At 38.5% G+C, this 17,216-nt stretch overlaps 1 protein-coding gene across 3 annotated transcripts in view; it reads right to left on the reverse strand.

Moving 5' to 3' along the window:
• Positions 1-17,216, reverse strand: part of DYM (dymeclin) — a 209,594-nt gene that overhangs the window by 178,056 nt on the left and 14,322 nt on the right. For 2 of the 3 annotated variants that reach the window (XM_054283294.1, XM_054283293.1), the window contains exons 3-6: positions 10,295-10,347; positions 9,530-9,623; positions 8,134-8,270; positions 1,688-1,760 (exon numbers count right to left, since the gene is read on the reverse strand). In XM_054283294.1, the coding sequence (XP_054139269.1) occupies positions 1,688-1,760; positions 8,134-8,270; positions 9,530-9,623; positions 10,295-10,347 (357 nt within the window). Of the gene's footprint in view, positions 1-1,337; positions 1,443-1,687; positions 1,761-8,133; positions 8,271-9,529; positions 9,624-10,294; positions 10,348-17,216 lie in introns of all 3 variants that reach the window. The other variant, XM_054283296.1, reaches the window with a different exon arrangement.

Below are 17,216 nucleotides of genomic sequence, written 5' to 3' on the forward strand. Positions count from 1 at the left end.
AACATAGTTGGACTGCGTATTAGAGAACACAAGATCTCCACTATGTCCTTTCCCCTACTTATTTCCCTTTCGATGTATGGGAACAAAATTCTTAGTTAAGGCATTATCACACTGTTAAACGTATTCTAGTGATAAACAAGACAGTAATACATATTTTTGTAAGTGTTAGTATTTATTAGCAATCAGCAACATTCTGTTTCAGGAGAAGTTTAGCTAAAAAAACTTATTTCACCAAAAGAAACCAAACTAACCACAAAACAAAAATCTTCCACATCTATCTCTTATGAAGTGTATGTTTTTGATATAGATGAATATTAAATTATGGACAGGCTTTATAATTTTCTTTTTAAACAAGCCATTTTAGCATTGGATTTTACAGTAATCTAAGTGCTTCCAGCAGCTGCTTCCACTTGCAGCAAGCAGACTCACACAGAAACAGAGCTGCTGAGAGCTTCAGTTGTGGAAGTGGGTGAGGAACTATCATGCTGGCGTACTTTCTCCTGCTGGAAAGGCATTATGAAGGATACTGAACTACACACGGGTGCTTCCAAGAAAGAAAAATAAAACCCTGCAGGATTTATGAACTTGCCCGTATATCACAGTCCTCTCAGCCCTTTGTACTTCCTCTAATCTGCTCCAAACAAAGCCTGTATGTGTTCCAGGAAGTCCTGACTAGCTCTGTGGAATGACACTTTGAATCACACCACTAATTCATTACACTCTACCTACACAAACCCCTCGCGTTAACGTTGACAGAGCTGCATTTAATGACAGCAATGTCTCAAGAAACATTGCATCTTTGTCAGTTTTCCAACCAAAAGAACAATCCCAGCCACGAGATAGCAGAGCTCTACACTACACTGCAACAGACAATCTGAAACTCCTCCAAAGCTGCCATGCTTCAGCTGGGGCGCTACATTTTAGACACAGACTACAATGTAATTTAACACTAAAGACACTGTTCACTCTAGGTTTGGTAAAGTTTATCATGGGGAAAATAGTCAAAACTCATCAGAACACTTCCACAAAAGTGGAAGAACATTTTTTTTTTTTCCAAAGAACAAAGCATGCTCTCCTACATAAAACACCGAAGTATGTTTTATGACACATTTCCCAACAAGACACGGAATCAACATTTCTCAAATACAACAGATGCATGAAAAAAAAGCCATGTAAACAAATCTGGAGATCTACAGAAACATTCCACTTATTAATTTGTCTTGTCCCTTCTTTGGACATCAATTCACCGGAATTTTAGAAATCAGTATTAAATAGCACAGTATGATTTATTTTCAATTTAAACCCCCACAGAACTGCAGAAGAACTTTAGTTTTCACCTTACTGCATACCCCAGAGCTGAAGTGACACCTCCACTGTACCTTCCCCTGTACCATGAGCACAACCATTTCCACCAGTTACTGTCTGTGTGCTGACAGGGGTACCTGAAACAAATGGAATAACTTCTGTTGATGGTTTGAACTGGGTGTGAGACGTTCATCATGTACTTCTTCCAATAGAATATTCAGGGCTGGCACTGGCAGCAGCTTATCATTATCTGTACTGCTCCATCACATGGAACATTCAAATACAACTATTTAAACATTATAAACCCATTACTACAAGTTTCATAGTCTCTCAAATGCTCAGTTTATAAAAGAAGACTAAGTAAAAAAAAAAGCCTACTTACAAGAGGGGAATTTCAACAATGAGCTGGATGAGGCAACACAGCAACTCCTCTATAAGATCTTCACACTCTGTTCCTAAAAAAGAAGCACAGCAAAGGATTTCTGAGTTTTCAAATACCAAAACAAAACAAAGATTCAAACACACAAATGCAGATTATCAATATCTTAAATTAAAGAACAACCACTAGAAGTTCTAGCTGTTAAAGGAAATAGGATTTTTTCCCTGAAATAGAAAGCACTTGAGATTATTAACAGAGAAAATGGTGATGCCTTCCCTTTTTTACATAAAAAAGTAATTAATAACAAATGCATAAATTAAACGAGATGTCAGTATTGTAGGAATGTGCTAATGTTTAGCACAACAAGCCTTCCTTTACTACTTACAGAAGATCCTATTAAACAGTGTTATTACTAACAGTTGAACAAATCACCGGTGACTTCTCACTGGTCCACAGTTAAATGTCCTTTCAAAATCCCCTGCACTTCACATATTTTCCCACTCTGTTTTTTTAAACCAAAAGAAGAACAATCAGAGACAGTGTCATTTGTCTACAATTCACTGAGCAACATCATAAAAGAATGTCAAAATAATGGAGCCCCTGACCATGTCACTACTGCTCCAGAGTAACACAAATACAATGTTTTCATGGATACATATTTATCCATTGAGGAAGTTTTACACATTTCAATGACAAGCTTGTGCATTTTAAGGGAACAGAAATTACTCTCTAGTCATATACAATGTGATAAAATGCATGCAGTGATGCAGAATTATCAAAAAACTTGCAACTATTCTAAGCAATAAAACTATTCATATTTTACATGAGTAATTTTTAAAAGCAACTGTAACAAAAGACTTTCAAGACTCGTTAAAGAAAAACTTATTAAACCACTTGAAGTTATCATATAGTACTAAAAAACCCAGAAGATAAATCTGTTGGCTCATCAGGATTTTTCTGCTTTCAAAAATAAAATTATGATGAGAAACCTATAACATCATAAAGAAGTGGAGGGTTTTATAGCGCTGAATGGCTGAAGAGTGGCCTAGCTGATCCCCTGCATTACAACATTGCAGCACAATAATTACCCAAATGCCTGTTTATTTTGTATTTTCAAATAAATAACTCCTGCCATAAACACAGCTTTATAGCCAGGTTACAGAGGTGTTACTCTGCTTAACTCAAGTTTGTTCTTGAATACAGAACTCAATTTTAAGAAGCACACCAGAGGGAATATTCACTATAAAGCAAAATTATTTCTTTCCACAATCAGTTTATTAAAAACACATTAAAAATTGTCACCTAGTGAACTGCACATTCTAAAGGAAATCAGTTTTTTATCACGGAAACGTGGTTTCCTTTATATAGAATCCCCCACAAGTAACACAATGCAGCTCCTGTTAGTAAAACCAAGAACTGCTCAGATTATTTAACCTTGGACAGAAACCACAGCCAATAATGGAGCACAGATAATATATTCTAAAGTAACTTGAATGTGACACTTTGCTAAAGCTTTCTGGACCTAGAAAATGCTTATGAAGCAAGACTGTTACTAGTTCCCAACAGGTACCTAATTTTTCTCCCAACAGAAGAAAATGAGAAGAAAAAGGTTAAAAAAGTAAGGTGAAAGCATTTTTAAAATATAAATTTTTCTGCCACACTGTATGCACAACTTATATGAACAGAGAATAAGGTTATTTGAATATGAAAGAAGGCTTTTCTCTCAAGACAATATTCAAAATAAAGGAAGAAAACACTGGGTTAGCACAGTCACATAGAATGAAAGATGTTATTTAAAAAAAACACAACAACTTAATTGCTGTAATCAAAGTCATTCAGCTACAGTAATTAATGTATCCTTTTCCCAATGGGGGCACAAGCATTCTTGTTTAATTTTCATCTCGCCAAGACAATGAGGAGGATGCAAGCCAAATCTATAACGTGAGAGAGAGCTATAAACACGGAACACTCTGTGTTTTCATAAACAATGCTTCTTTCAATAGCAGGATAAAGACAATACACACAAGACTCATTCACATTAATAGATCACATACTTGGATCAAAGACCTGTAAAGCCTTGGGGAAAGTAAGTACAGGGCGAACCTGTCCAGATAAAATTAGAGCAGGGAGAAGAAATAACAGGTATATCTTCCAAACTGCACTGCAGAAGTGACAGCAATTACACAGGTTTGAAAATGTCCAGTCATGCTGAAGCACCATTTTTTTCATCAGCTCTATTTAAGTCTTCAAACATGGATTATTTCATATTGCAAGAAATTTTATGGATTTTGACTTTTTGGTGGGGTTTGTTTGTTTTGGATTTGGTAAATATATGTATATTTTTATATATGTATATATATGTATATATGTATACATATATATACATATATATATACATATATATGTATACATATATACATACATATATTTATATACCTTTTAAACTTTTTTTTTAATAATGCATTTTTTTTCATTTGCTTTTACTTTTTCAAAGTTACCCACATTACAGATACCGGATTAGCACACACTACACAGGTTAAATGGCTTATGAAGATGAAAGCAGAGATGCCAGGAGGCCCCAATTCTAAAACCAGTTCAGCTCCATCTTCTCAAGAACCTAACTACTACATTGATAAGGCCTGATCTGGTGGATGCTGAATATCTTACCTGATCAGTAAGATATTCAGGATAACAAGGTACATCCTCATCTTAAATGCTACTTGTTTTTCTGCCCTGTTGCTCATACAGAACCTGGACACAAGTAATGAAATAAATAATTCCTTGCAAAACAGACTCAGAGGTTCCCCAGGTTTTGTGGTTTGGTCTTCAGTTCTAATTATTCTTAAAAACTTACAACTTCTGCTTGATAATAATGAGTACATAAATTGATTGCCTTCCCTCATTTCCTTTATGTCATAGCTGAACATGTATGAAATCATTTAAGGCTTGCAGTAAATGTCTTTTTATTTATTCCCTTCTCTATGTCCTCATACTTGCTTTAATATGTCACAAACAGCCCTTAGTAGCCTTATGTTTAAAAATTCCTCTATAGAAAATGAATAAAGCTTCCTACTACTGCTCAGGGAACAGGTTAAATAAATCAATAGTCTGATTTGAACTAAAATACTCAGCATGTGCTCTCTTGCACCTTTGAGTCACTACAGTTAAAGACTTCAGAAATTACAGGATATAGACATTGGAAAGACGAATGATTTGTGTTAGTGAGACTAACTCCAACTTCAGCTGAGCAGATGTTGATTCCAGTTTGGGATTTATTGATATCAGGACATTTTCAGCTGAATCTTGAAGTATATGGGTTTAGTCTCTCTGTGGATTTTCCTGCAATCAAAATTCTGAAATCTTCTCCAAAATTATAAGCAAATTTCAGTTACAGATGAAGAGGCAAAGGCTGCACCATCTGAAACTCCTCAAAAAGAACACATTTCTGTTAATGGTAGGCCTTCTTTTGAAGGAAATCAATAACACACTATTAGCAGCAACTCAACTCAGGGCAATTTATTTGTTAAGCTAAAGTACACACATGCACTCAGCCTTCAAAAAAATTCCATTTTATGACACAAAGCAAGGTTGCACAGCTTTCTTCTGATCCTCAAGCGCAGTGCAGCAGGAAAAAGTATGAACTGGACATTCAGAAAAAGTGAAAGCATATGAACTGCAAAACCTGAGATAAGGCAAATGTGAAACTTGCTACCTGAACAATTGTGACTATGTCATACATAGTCTATATTTCTGAGCAGCCAGTGACAGGGATGTTTTCCATACACAGGACTCTCACAGATTCTCCCTGACACACCAAATATCCCAGAGCAGGTGCTGATTGCAGTGTGAGCATCCTGACGTGCTGACACTGCAGTTATGTTCTATAAGCTCCCAGGTGCTGCACTTAATTCAGAGAGCATGGCACCAGAAGATATTGTCCAGTCAGAAGGATAAAAATAGGATGTTCATAGGGAAACGAACACCACTATATAGTGATTTCCAAAGGAGTTGTGAGATGATCCTGAAAGGAACAATAACGTTTTCTCAGAAGGCTAAGAGACTGAACAAAGCATATGAATTTTCTACCACAGGGTAGAGAGGTTGTTTGTGTTGTTGGGTGATTGCACTGTTATTTTCAATGACTACTTATCAGGCAGTAAGCAAATACAGAAACTTCAAAATTCAGACATGGTATTAAAACTTCTTTTAATTTGGATATTCTATTTACGTCAAACAGTTCATATAACAATGTCTTTCGCAAGGCTTTGTTTTATCCTCACAATTGAAGAATTATAAATAATGCCAAGCTCTGGTAAATGAAAAAATAGTATGGATGACTAAGAACTTAATTTTTAAAAACCCTGTTCACCAAAGATAGTAAAATTTCCATAAAAGTGCTCATAAATCTATGTAAAATTAGGAGCAATATAGGAATAATAATATTCTAATAATATATTAATAATTTTATAATAAAAATATATCACAATAACAGGAATATTCTATTTTCCAAAAAGTAGACATCAAAAATTCAAGAAAGCTACACCTAATTATAAAAATACAAACACACCACTTCATTTTCTTCTGCTTACTTTTAACAGGCCCTAGCACAACTACAGTTTATTACAATTCCCTCATGATACTTCATCTTCCTATAGCTGAGCATAAGCCTTATTACCACCTTCTGCAGATATTTAAAAGTAAGATTTTTAAGATTCAAACCAAATGGCTATGTAACCTCAGCCTGTTATGAACCTCAACACCCTCAGGAAGTTCACAGGAACCATCTCCAATTGGAAACCCAAAGAGGAGCCAAGGAGCAGCTCATTTCCTGCCTCACCAGCAGACCACACACAATTACTTTCCTAATCAACAACATCCCATGAACAATCTGCTCAGAGGTAATTGCTAAGTACATTTGCCATCAATATGCACAGAATTACTGCTAATAAATGTCACTGTGAATTACAGTCAAGTGCTACTAGACATGGTATAAGCATGGGTCTACCCTGGTGACAAGAATCACTTTCCATACCACACTGCAAGGAACTCCCAGTGCAAGGAATAAAGATCACAGGGGTTCCAGCTGACAAAAGTCTCAGCTTTTCCACCCATTCCACTGTGGCATGCTGCACACTGAAGCACGAGGTGAGCCATTTCTTTAATCCAGGAATAAACCCACAGGCAGTCTGCAGGGATAGCTTATACACAAGCAGATACTCTTTTCCAGAGCATCAGCGAGCTGACTTCCCTCCTAGAGATCACTCATCACAGTTTAAATACATTAAACCATTTCAACATGTAGCACTTAATCCTTTGGCACCACAGTTCTGATTTCCCCAGAGCACTGGCAGGAGCCAAGGAGTTAAACAGATTTTAATGAACAGTTTTCACTGCTGGATGAGCAAGCAGTGACTCGGTGCTCTCAACACGTGTCCTCCTTGCAGGAAATCCACAGTCAGACACTCCTGGTTCTCACACCATGCACTCACTCTGCTCCAGCATTCTGAGACTTTTTGGGCTTCATGCAACATGCAATTAAACACGGAACAGTGTTTGACCTGGACTTGGCAGCGCTGGGTTGACTTGATGATCTTAGCGGGCTTTTCCAGCCAAAATGATTCCATGATTTACCCCAAAGCAAAAGAAATCAAGGCTCCCATGGCAGCATTATCCATCATGCACTTCATGAGAGCATCTTGATACAGGGCTACACCAAGATTTGTGGCAGACAGTGCGACTGATTTTGAATGTATTTCTATTATTCTTGTTCAAAGACAACAGTTTCTTCCTTGAGCATCTCTCCTGCCATCTTCCATCTTGCATAATACACACGCCATTTCCTGGACATCAGCCAATCTTAGTAATTCTGCCTAAATTCTGTAAAAGCTATTGCCCCCAAATTAAATTTTAGCAGGTGCTCTCTCAAGGGGTCAGTTCCAACCATAGGACTGTCACTTTCCTTCACTAGATCTCTAAAAGTAGCATTAATTCCACTCTGTGGCTGCTGTTGGTTTATAAAAAATATGTGAAAAGATGCATTGAATTGCAACATCAGTGTTCCAAGGTTCATTCATTGCCACCTTCACCTCAATTCCTCTGAAGAGGACCATTATCACCTTTCAAACTGTTTGAAAATCACTAAAGCTCAGGCTGATCTACAGCACCACATCTCAACAACTGTTCAAAAAAATCCAGATTAAGCTAAATCAAACTCTCTAGGACTTAATTTCTGGTATTAAAGCAAAGTTTGGGATTCTGAGTCTAAAAAACAGAATCATAGAGGTATTTAGACCTAAAGGACCTGAGGGAAAAGACCCTTAAGATCAAGTACAACCATTAATGTAACTCACTAGTCCAGCACTAAACCATGTCCCTGCGTGCCACATCTACAAACATCAGGACATTTAAGTTTTTCATGGGATGTTTCACTTGCACTTGTGTGTACCCACCATATGAGCTTGGTCCTGCTTTCTCTTCATAAGTAAAATGAAGTTGCAGCTCCTCTTCTGACATTCGACTGATGAATACTTTCAGCAAACAGCAAATAATGAACAGTGCGTTGTGAGCCTGCCAGATAAAGAGGTGGCTAGAAAAGAGCAAACAAGAATCAGTAACACTCCACCAGCAAACATGCACCAAAAGCCACAAGAAAATAAAGGTCAGAGTAGACAAAGTTCTACAGTTGAAGTAAGGAAAAGTGTTTAAGCAGGGCGTCTGCAGTTGACGTCACAGAAAATACAACGGGAATGTATTCAAAAGTGGTTTAGAAAATACAACCTTATCCCTAACTACATTTGTGCCATTAAAAACACCACAGTAGACAGAACTCTTTGAGGAACTCACCAAACAGATCAGCAAACTTCTAGAGGTCTCTAGAGCTATGGACTCAAGGCACACAGACATTTGAAAACTTCCAGCAGGTTCAGACCTGAAAGCTTCCTGGCTCCCTGAACCTTAGCCCTCTTCCTGGGTGAACAGCTTTCAGGTGACAGTAGGCATTTATGGACTTCATGAGCACCATACAGCACAATTTTCTTATGCAATACACACAAATATTTTCCAAGTTTTCTGAATGAAAGGGAAATACAGCTGCATAAAATTTTTTGAGCCCCAGAAGCCCTGCTGGGGATCCCATGCAGCAGCACAAAGTCAATTATTGCCGAAAGCTGTACTTTCAAGGTATTTTAGGATTAAAACAGTAACAGCTATCTGGGCAGAAATAACTTCTTACTTTAGATGCAAGCAAAAAACTTGATGACAGTCATGGGAGCAAGGAGGAATTCCAGCCCCAGATCTGATGAAAATGGGACATTTATCTGTGGGTGTGAGGGAACAACTACAGAAAGCCTCCTGCAAAAAAACACCCACAGTGCTGCACAAGTAACCTATTGGGAGTTCTCTCCTACTGCTGAATGGGGCCAACAAAACCAACAGCAGCTGCATGACATAACCTGAAAGCAGTATTTTGATACATATTTACATCTTCATAGATATAGATATTTAAAATATTTCCAAGATAGAATACTGGCTCATACATTAAGTTCAGCTTAGAAGTTCAGATAATTTTTAAAGATTTCTAAGGCAGTAGTACTCATACCTTACACCATTTATATAAAAATGTGTTCATCTAACATAGAAATATGTATTTTTGCCTAGTAATCTACTTACCTATTACACTCAATTTCTGAGTTTAGAGAAGTACTAGACACTTGTTCTGTTTCAAACAGCAGCTTAAGAGAATTCTAAGGTTTGGTCTGTGAGCAGTGTAGAAAAATTCAAGAGCTAGCAACAAAAGGAACACCTAAAAAATTAAATGGCACACACAGCTTTTTTCTGAGAACTTACTTCTGACATTCTGCTGAAATTTTTAACTCTTTGGTTCTAGAAAGAAAGACTTTAATCAATGATCCAAGGTTTCCTGTTCGAGGATTCTTCTCAACTAGATGAGGAAAAAAAAGATACAATTACAAAGGATGAATAAGCTGACACTATCTAGTTCAAATGACATTTAGAAAAAAAAGCAAATTTCAATGTCTCAAATATTTCCAAATAAAGCACAGTATGTCTTGGTTTTCTGTACAGGCATTCCTCTTTCAAGATTCTCTAGTACATGGTTTATTAGTCCAAAATTGTTCCCTAAATACCATTAATCCTAGATTTAAAATATCCCAAACATGGGATACTCATACTCAAACTGTTTCTTTCCCATACTTGTCTGCAGCACAACAGCCTCCCATCAGAAAACTGGGCAGGTCTTCACAACTACCTTTCACCTTCTCGCAACACCACTGATCACATTTATATCACCCTTCCTCCCATCCTCTAATTCCTTCCCCTTACTGATCAGCTTAAAGGGCAAAGGGAAAAAGACATGGTAGAGATGAAAATATTTGTTTTAAATCTTGCAGTCATACCAAATTCTGTAAAAGAGTTAACAATGGAGGTAAAGGTTTGGGGTACACATAAACACACTCTTTACACTGCTTTAATTTTAGTTGGGCAATATATACAAATAGAATGATAAAGGCATGAATGTGGGATCAGAACAGGGATGCTGTTTCCCAATTTTTCTGGTAAAGTATATGGAAAAAATATGATACAATGTCTCACCTAAAGACTTGCAGACTGAGATTGTGGCTTCTTCCAAGAGCTTTAAATCAGCACTACGCAAGAGGAAAAGAAAACAAAACTGGTTACACAAACAATTGGGTTCCTGTACTAGAAGTGAAAATTCAGTACAAAACAGTAATAAAATCTTTCTATGAAGCACTTAATTTTAGCCATCCATTAGCTTGTTGAGGTCAGTTTGTCCAACCACCCTGCTCAAGCAGGATCTCTGACTGTGTCCAGGTGGCTTTTGAGTATCCTCACAAGCTCTCTGAGCAACTCATTCCAATGCTCTGTCATCCCAACATCAGGCAATGCAATATTCTTTTGAAGCACAGCAACTATAAAAAAGGAAACTAATATTCAAAAGTGAAATGTGTATCAGAGTGAAATTATGTCAGTGTTTTCTCCCATGGAACAACGGACAGGATGAGAGAAAACGGCCTCAAGCTGTGTGAAGGGAGATTTAGGTTGGATATTGGGAAAAATCCCTCCATGGAAAGGGCTGTCCAGCCCTGGCACAGCAGTCCAGGGCAGTGGTGGAATCCCTGTTTCTGGAGGGGTTTAAAAGTTGTGCAGTTGTGGCACCTGGGAATAGGGGTCAGTGGTGGCCTTGGCAGTGCTGGGGAATGGTTGGACTCCATGGTCTTTGTGGGCTTTTCCAACCTAAACAATTCTGTGATTCCATGTGCATTTTATTACTGCTAGTTTTGCAGTTTCAGCGCTGCCGTACTCAGTTTGGTGTTACCGAAAATACAAATAGAACAGCAGCCTACAGAAAGAACTTCAACTTTTTTACAAGAAATTTCACACAAAATGACGCACTTTTAAAAACACAAATAAAAGAAACCTCAATCTGACATTTAATCTCAAGCTAACCAGCTCTTTCCTTTTAACCAATGTTATTATACTAGCACAACAATCACATCAGATGCAGCAAATTGTTCCTAACTTCATTAATTGCCTCATGATACGCCACAGAAAAACATTATCTGAAAAGAACAATAAAGCACTAAAGCAAAACCTGACAGCAACCACTGAAACCACATCAGCTGCATCAAACACATACTTCTGACCTATGAGTGCAGGGCAACTGATCTTCAAAAACATCCTTAACAGATGGGAAAACAAGACAAATCATCAGACACTGTGTTTCAATGCCACACTGAGCAATATGAATATTAAAAACTAAAGGGCACCCTGTTCCACCATTCTCATCATTACAATTTTTTCCTTCTATCTTGTCTGAATCCACCCTCTTCTAGTTTAAAACGATCACCTCTTGTCGTATCATGAACTGCTCATATTATGAACATGTGAACATATCATATCTACTGCTCAGTGTTTTGGAAGAAATGGTAGAGCCTCTATACAGACTGAACATATAGCCTGACCTTCAAGGACTTCTGAAGTTCAAAAAATTAAAGGATGGTCAATAAATTTACTTCAACACTTGCAATCATAACACAATCCTTTTTAAATTTACATTTAACTGGTAACCCAGTTTACAGCACTGTTGAATCAACCTGAGATTATCAGTGGTGCTGTGTGGGAAGCTGCTTAACAAGCTCCAGTGCTGAAAACCCTGTGGAGCTATGCTCTTGGAAGCTGTGGAGTCTGAGCTGTTCCCCAGTTCATGAGGACTAGAAGATACTGTAAAAAGAGCAGTCAAAAAAATAATTTCAAAACTCTTCAACAGGAAATTATTCAGGATAGAGACATCAAATTAGGTTTTAAGATGCCTGCAAATTTTAGTGTGTATCAGACTAATTTACTGTGCAGTGAGCTGACAGCTGAGACAGCTCTTCACCTACAGCTGAATATCCTAAGACAACTTTACACAGATTGGCTTGTCCTGATATCAATTGCCAGCATTCATTCTTCTCTTACAAACTGCTTTGAAACACAAGATTCAGAAAGAACAAACTTACACTTTGATATATACTTTAAAAATATTAGGCTTGGTCTCAAAGGTGGTCTCTTGTTCCAGCACTACAAACATGCAGAGTAATTAAAAACAAATGGTATTGAGCAAGAACCACCAGCACGCCACCAGCAACTACGGACAACACAGTTTTCTAGGTCTATGTGACCTTACACTTTTACAAAAAACAAAAACTTCTAAATTTGCCCAGCTGGCTGCTTGTCATCAGGATTTATTCCTTCCCAAGACCTGGCAGGCAGGGAGGGTGAATATTACAATGGACAACAACTCAGTAGAGAGTTTTAGGTACTGAAAAATCATAATGTAACACAACATGACTCCTCCCACTATCCAAAGATCCTGGGGACACAGTCAGAGTGGTAATTGCTCCAGGATTTAAACCCTAAATGCAGACATTCAGCTTTTGAATTATGGTTCATTTTCTCCCTAATTTCTAAGGTTAGGTTTCAAAGTACAGCATTCTTACAGATTTTTTTTTCTTCTCTTTTGGGTTATTAAAACCCACACAGAGTCCTCAAAAAATTCCACAGAGTTGTGTAGTTTCTACAAGTTGCCAGGATCAAAACCAGTGACAAAGCAAGCAAGGCTTTCAGATCTTCAGCAAAGCTTTTAACACTACGGTAATTCTTTTCCATACTAAAATGAAGTTTAACGCTTAAAAATTATCCACAGCCCGCTACCTCTTATTCATACAACAAGAACACAAAAGTGAATTTTGCCACACTCAAGATGAGGCAACAACTACTGTAAAATTTCAGTTCACTCAAACGAAATGGGAATTTCTGCTGTAATTCTCCCCACCTAGTGAGGGGGAATTACAGCAGAAATACCACCCCAACAGGCAGACACCACTGAAATGCATCCCCAGGGATGGACTCACGGAGACAGTATTGTGGAGGGGTACAAAAAATAGCAGCTCATTCCTAAGTACCATGGGCCAAACTTAGCAGTGACTTTCTTTCCTTTGATTGGGCAGGAAAGAGAAGTGAGAGACATGGAAAAAAGCAGCCTGGGTATTTTCTTGCGCAGTGAAGAGACAGAAGGTAAATTACATTAAGATTTGGACAGAAGATGCCAGAGCCAAGATTCACAAGTTGGCACAAAAGAAACAGTACAACCAAGTGTGGCACCAATTTTTCTCTACAGTCCCCGTGGAAATAACATCTGGTTAATGAATTAATGTAAAAATGGAAACTCAACACTGAAACATCTGTCCTTTCATTATGCCACAGAGAACACTGTTAATAAGTACTTGAATTGTATTTCAGTCCTAACAAGAGCAAGGACTGATAAAGTGAAGCTTCACTGCACTGATCACATAAAAGTTCCAACTCTCTCTGAATTGAAACTCTCACCTGAATTAGAACTCTCACCTGAGGAATACGGACTGCCCTGTTGTCAAATACATGTCTGGAGCACAAGTCTGATGAGAAGCAGCTGAGGGAGCTGGGAAGGGGCTGAGCCTGGAGCAAAGGAGGCTCAGGGGGGCCCTTGTGGCTCTGCACAGCTCCTGACAGGAGGGGACAGCCGGGGGGAACAGGGACAGGAGCAGAGGGAACGGCCTCAGGCTGGGCATGGGGAGACTCAGTTTGGATATTGAGGAAAATTCCTTCATGGAAAGGGCTGTCCAGCCCTGGCACAGCTGCCCTGGGCAGTGGTGGAGTTGCCATCATGGAGGAATTTAAAAGCCATGTGGATGTAGCACTTGGTGACATGGGTTAGAACACATAAAAGTAAAGGACAGATTTGTTAAGGATGGAGTGTAAAACATTCCCTGCTCTATGAGAAACGTTTGATATATTCACAATGTGAAACAGATTATCTATTGCTAGTAACAAACAGGCAGTGAGTGTGAAAAGTCAACTCTGCCTGCGGCTTGATGGCTCTGCTGAGCATCAGCAGGAGAAACCCAGGGACTCCAGTACCATCCAGGAAGCTCTGCCCTGAACAAGACACTCTAGGGAAACTAGTCACCTGCATAGGGAACAAACTCTGAGGAAGGCAGGGCCCTCGCACAGGGGGCCCAAAAGAGCTGTGACTGCCCCATCCCTGGGAGTGTCCAAGCCAGGTTGGGCAAGGCCTGGAGCAACCTGGGATTGTGGAAGGTGTCCCTGCACATGGCAGGGGTGTGGAATGGGATGGTTTTTAAGATCCCTTCCAACTCAAACTGTTCTGGGCTTCTGTGACACCAGCTTCAAGCCACAGGCCTTTAACAGCAGGATCACAGTGACCTAGGAGAGTTTGCACAACCTGCACTGAACCACCTTGCTTCCACAGAGCAGTACATATTTACATATTCACCAGTTCCACGGTTTTCCAAGAAACGAACAAAAGGTACCACCTGATGTGGGGATTCAAACAGGCTGTGAACATAGGGGGTAAACTGAATAGATTCAAATCAGAATATTCTTAACTATACAGACTTTACTGGCTCACTTGGATACAAGCAAATTTGTGAGGTGCATGGTTGCTTCCCACACACTTTAGGAAAAAATTCCAGGCTTCACAGGAGTTCCTCCCTCATGCTGTGATCTGATGGCCAGCACTTTCAAAGTACTTAATAAAAGAAAAAAAAAAATTTTATTTTATTTGCTTTTCTTTTATGTAGAGGCTAAGCCCACAGACTTCAGCAAAACTAAAATTAATACTAGTGAAATTTGCTTCCTTGACAGCACAGCCATGTTTAAAGAAAATTGGTTTGTCTTTGTTCATTTTAAAGGTATCCAAACAGGAGAGGTTTTACAGTGGCAGTGATTATTTTCTGTAACATATTAACACAATGTCATAAGAATATTTTGCACACCAATTGTCACTGAAAGCTGCTCCAGATGCAGGCAGCATTTCTGTGTCCGCAGCTATCACACATCAACGGTGAAAATAAAGAGTAATCAAGGATAATCATTATTTCTTTGGGATTTAATCACTCTGTGTTTGCAATCACTCATCACAGTGCAGAGTTTCTTCATCAGGAAGTTGGTTTTCTGTAAGAAAACCTCTTTTCAATAGAAATGGGAAAGAATGGCAAATTGAGCAGTCTATTAATCAATAAAATTTCATTGTTTTCAAAGACTGTGGATTTTTATTTCTGGCTTCTTACAACCAAAAAGCAGTAACCTGCAGTTAGTAGGATGTTTTTGTAAAAAATATTACTTTCAAACGAAAAGGAAAGGAAAAAAAGAAAAAAAAAACCAACAAATAGTGGCATTATAAATAGGATTATTTTTAAATGGTTGAATTCAGCTGCCTTACTTTAAATTTACTAACAATCAGTCTTCAGCAAAACCATAATTATTAAGACAGTGAAGGTTGTTTCCTGGCAGCAGCCAGCTTTGAAGAATGTGGTTTTATCCGCTTTTCTTTTAACAGCACCACAATAGAAGATGTTTCAAAGTTGCAGTGGCTTCTCTTATAGTATCTCCACATAGCAAGAGAAAGCATTCTGCCCAAAAGCTGAAATTATAAACATATTCACATCATATCACCTGCCCTTAGCATGGTAAGAAAAAGACCCAAACCAAAGCAGACAAGTACCCCTCTAAAAAGGAGGGGGGAAAAAACAAAACAAGCAGCTTTCCTGACAGTTTTTTCCTCAAAGTAAGGCCTTTTTTCTTTGCCATTGAACACAAAACAGAAGAACCAGCCCATTGACTAAATTCATACTGTGGGAATGCTGATTTTAATGGCGTAGTTGGAGGACAGACATCAAAGAGTACAAGGCAGCATATGATTTATTGTACCATTTAAAAAATGTACCATGTTAAGGAAACATAAAAGCTTCCCATCTCTATGTCTTTCCATTAAGGGCCCATGCACATTATTCTTGAACCACCAACTCATTTATAATTCTGGGGGAGGAACAAAGCAGAACAGTAAATATTAAGCACATGATTTTCAGCAAGTTCTGCTTTAGTTAACTTTAAGTTTTCCATCAGAAAATAATTGTAACTAATACATCCACTAAGGAGGAGGCTGCATTCTTGGTAGCAAATCACAGAAAATCCAGACAAACACAAAGTCTGCCTAGACTGAGAGCTAACACTCCAAAGCAAACCTCATAGCTCTTAATCCTGACAGTAACTTAAAAAATCATCCAGAGAAGCTGTATTTAATTTTTTCAATAACCAAACACTACTGGAGTTATAGGGTAGTCACCTAAAGTATAGAAGTGGCAGATTTATACAGATTTTAATTCAGGTCCCACAAGTCCATTCTGTGCAACAAATAAGGACCTGTGAAGGAAAAAAACCCCAGGAACATGCAGGAGTGTGAAATTGGAGTACCAAGTACTTCCTAATGGCTGAAACCAGAAATGCCTCAGCAGACACTTCAGCAGTACCTGCTTAGCACGCATGATTTGCTTTATGGAAGATGATATTGCAACAAACCTTTCACAGTGAAAAGTGTGAGGCAACCTAAAACTAAACTGCTGGGAGATGTTCCTTGGACTGTCATTTATGTCTGTACCACTTATCTGCTCCCACTCCTAGGCTGTGAGAGGCCCAGGGGCTTTCTTTATGTGCCAGATAGCCAGGCTGGCTCTGGCTGTCACTATTCACTCATGCCAGGGGAGTCACAGGCAGCCAGCAGGAATTCACCATCAGCTCATTTCTGATTACTGACAGCTGAAAGTCCCTCTTAATATTTGCCTAATTATTAAGAAAATCAACAGTATGAGAGGAAGAACAAACAGCCCAGGAAGGCAGTATATTGGACTCCACAGAGCAAGCTCTGCTTTGACCACACTCTCCTGTTGAGTTCTGGATGGCAAAGCAGGTTTAAGCAATCCCACCTTTTAGCTTAATAGGCTGCTGTGCCCCAAAAAATCAATCCCTCATCATGCCAGAATTGTTTTGTGGTGCCAAGCCATGAATCACTGTAGGGAATTGTCTTGGCTGAAAAAATAAACATTTCTGCTGTGTTTTCCAGATAGATTAGCTCCTAATTAAACCTACAGAAGAACAATATAAACACTGGAAGAGA

This window comes from Melozone crissalis, unplaced genomic scaffold (assembly GCF_028551555.1).
Source record: "Melozone crissalis strain CALT ecotype California unplaced genomic scaffold, PUWL_Pcris_2 ptg000036l_1, whole genome shotgun sequence".
Classification (NCBI taxonomy): Eukaryota; Metazoa; Chordata; class Aves; order Passeriformes; family Passerellidae; genus Melozone; species Melozone crissalis.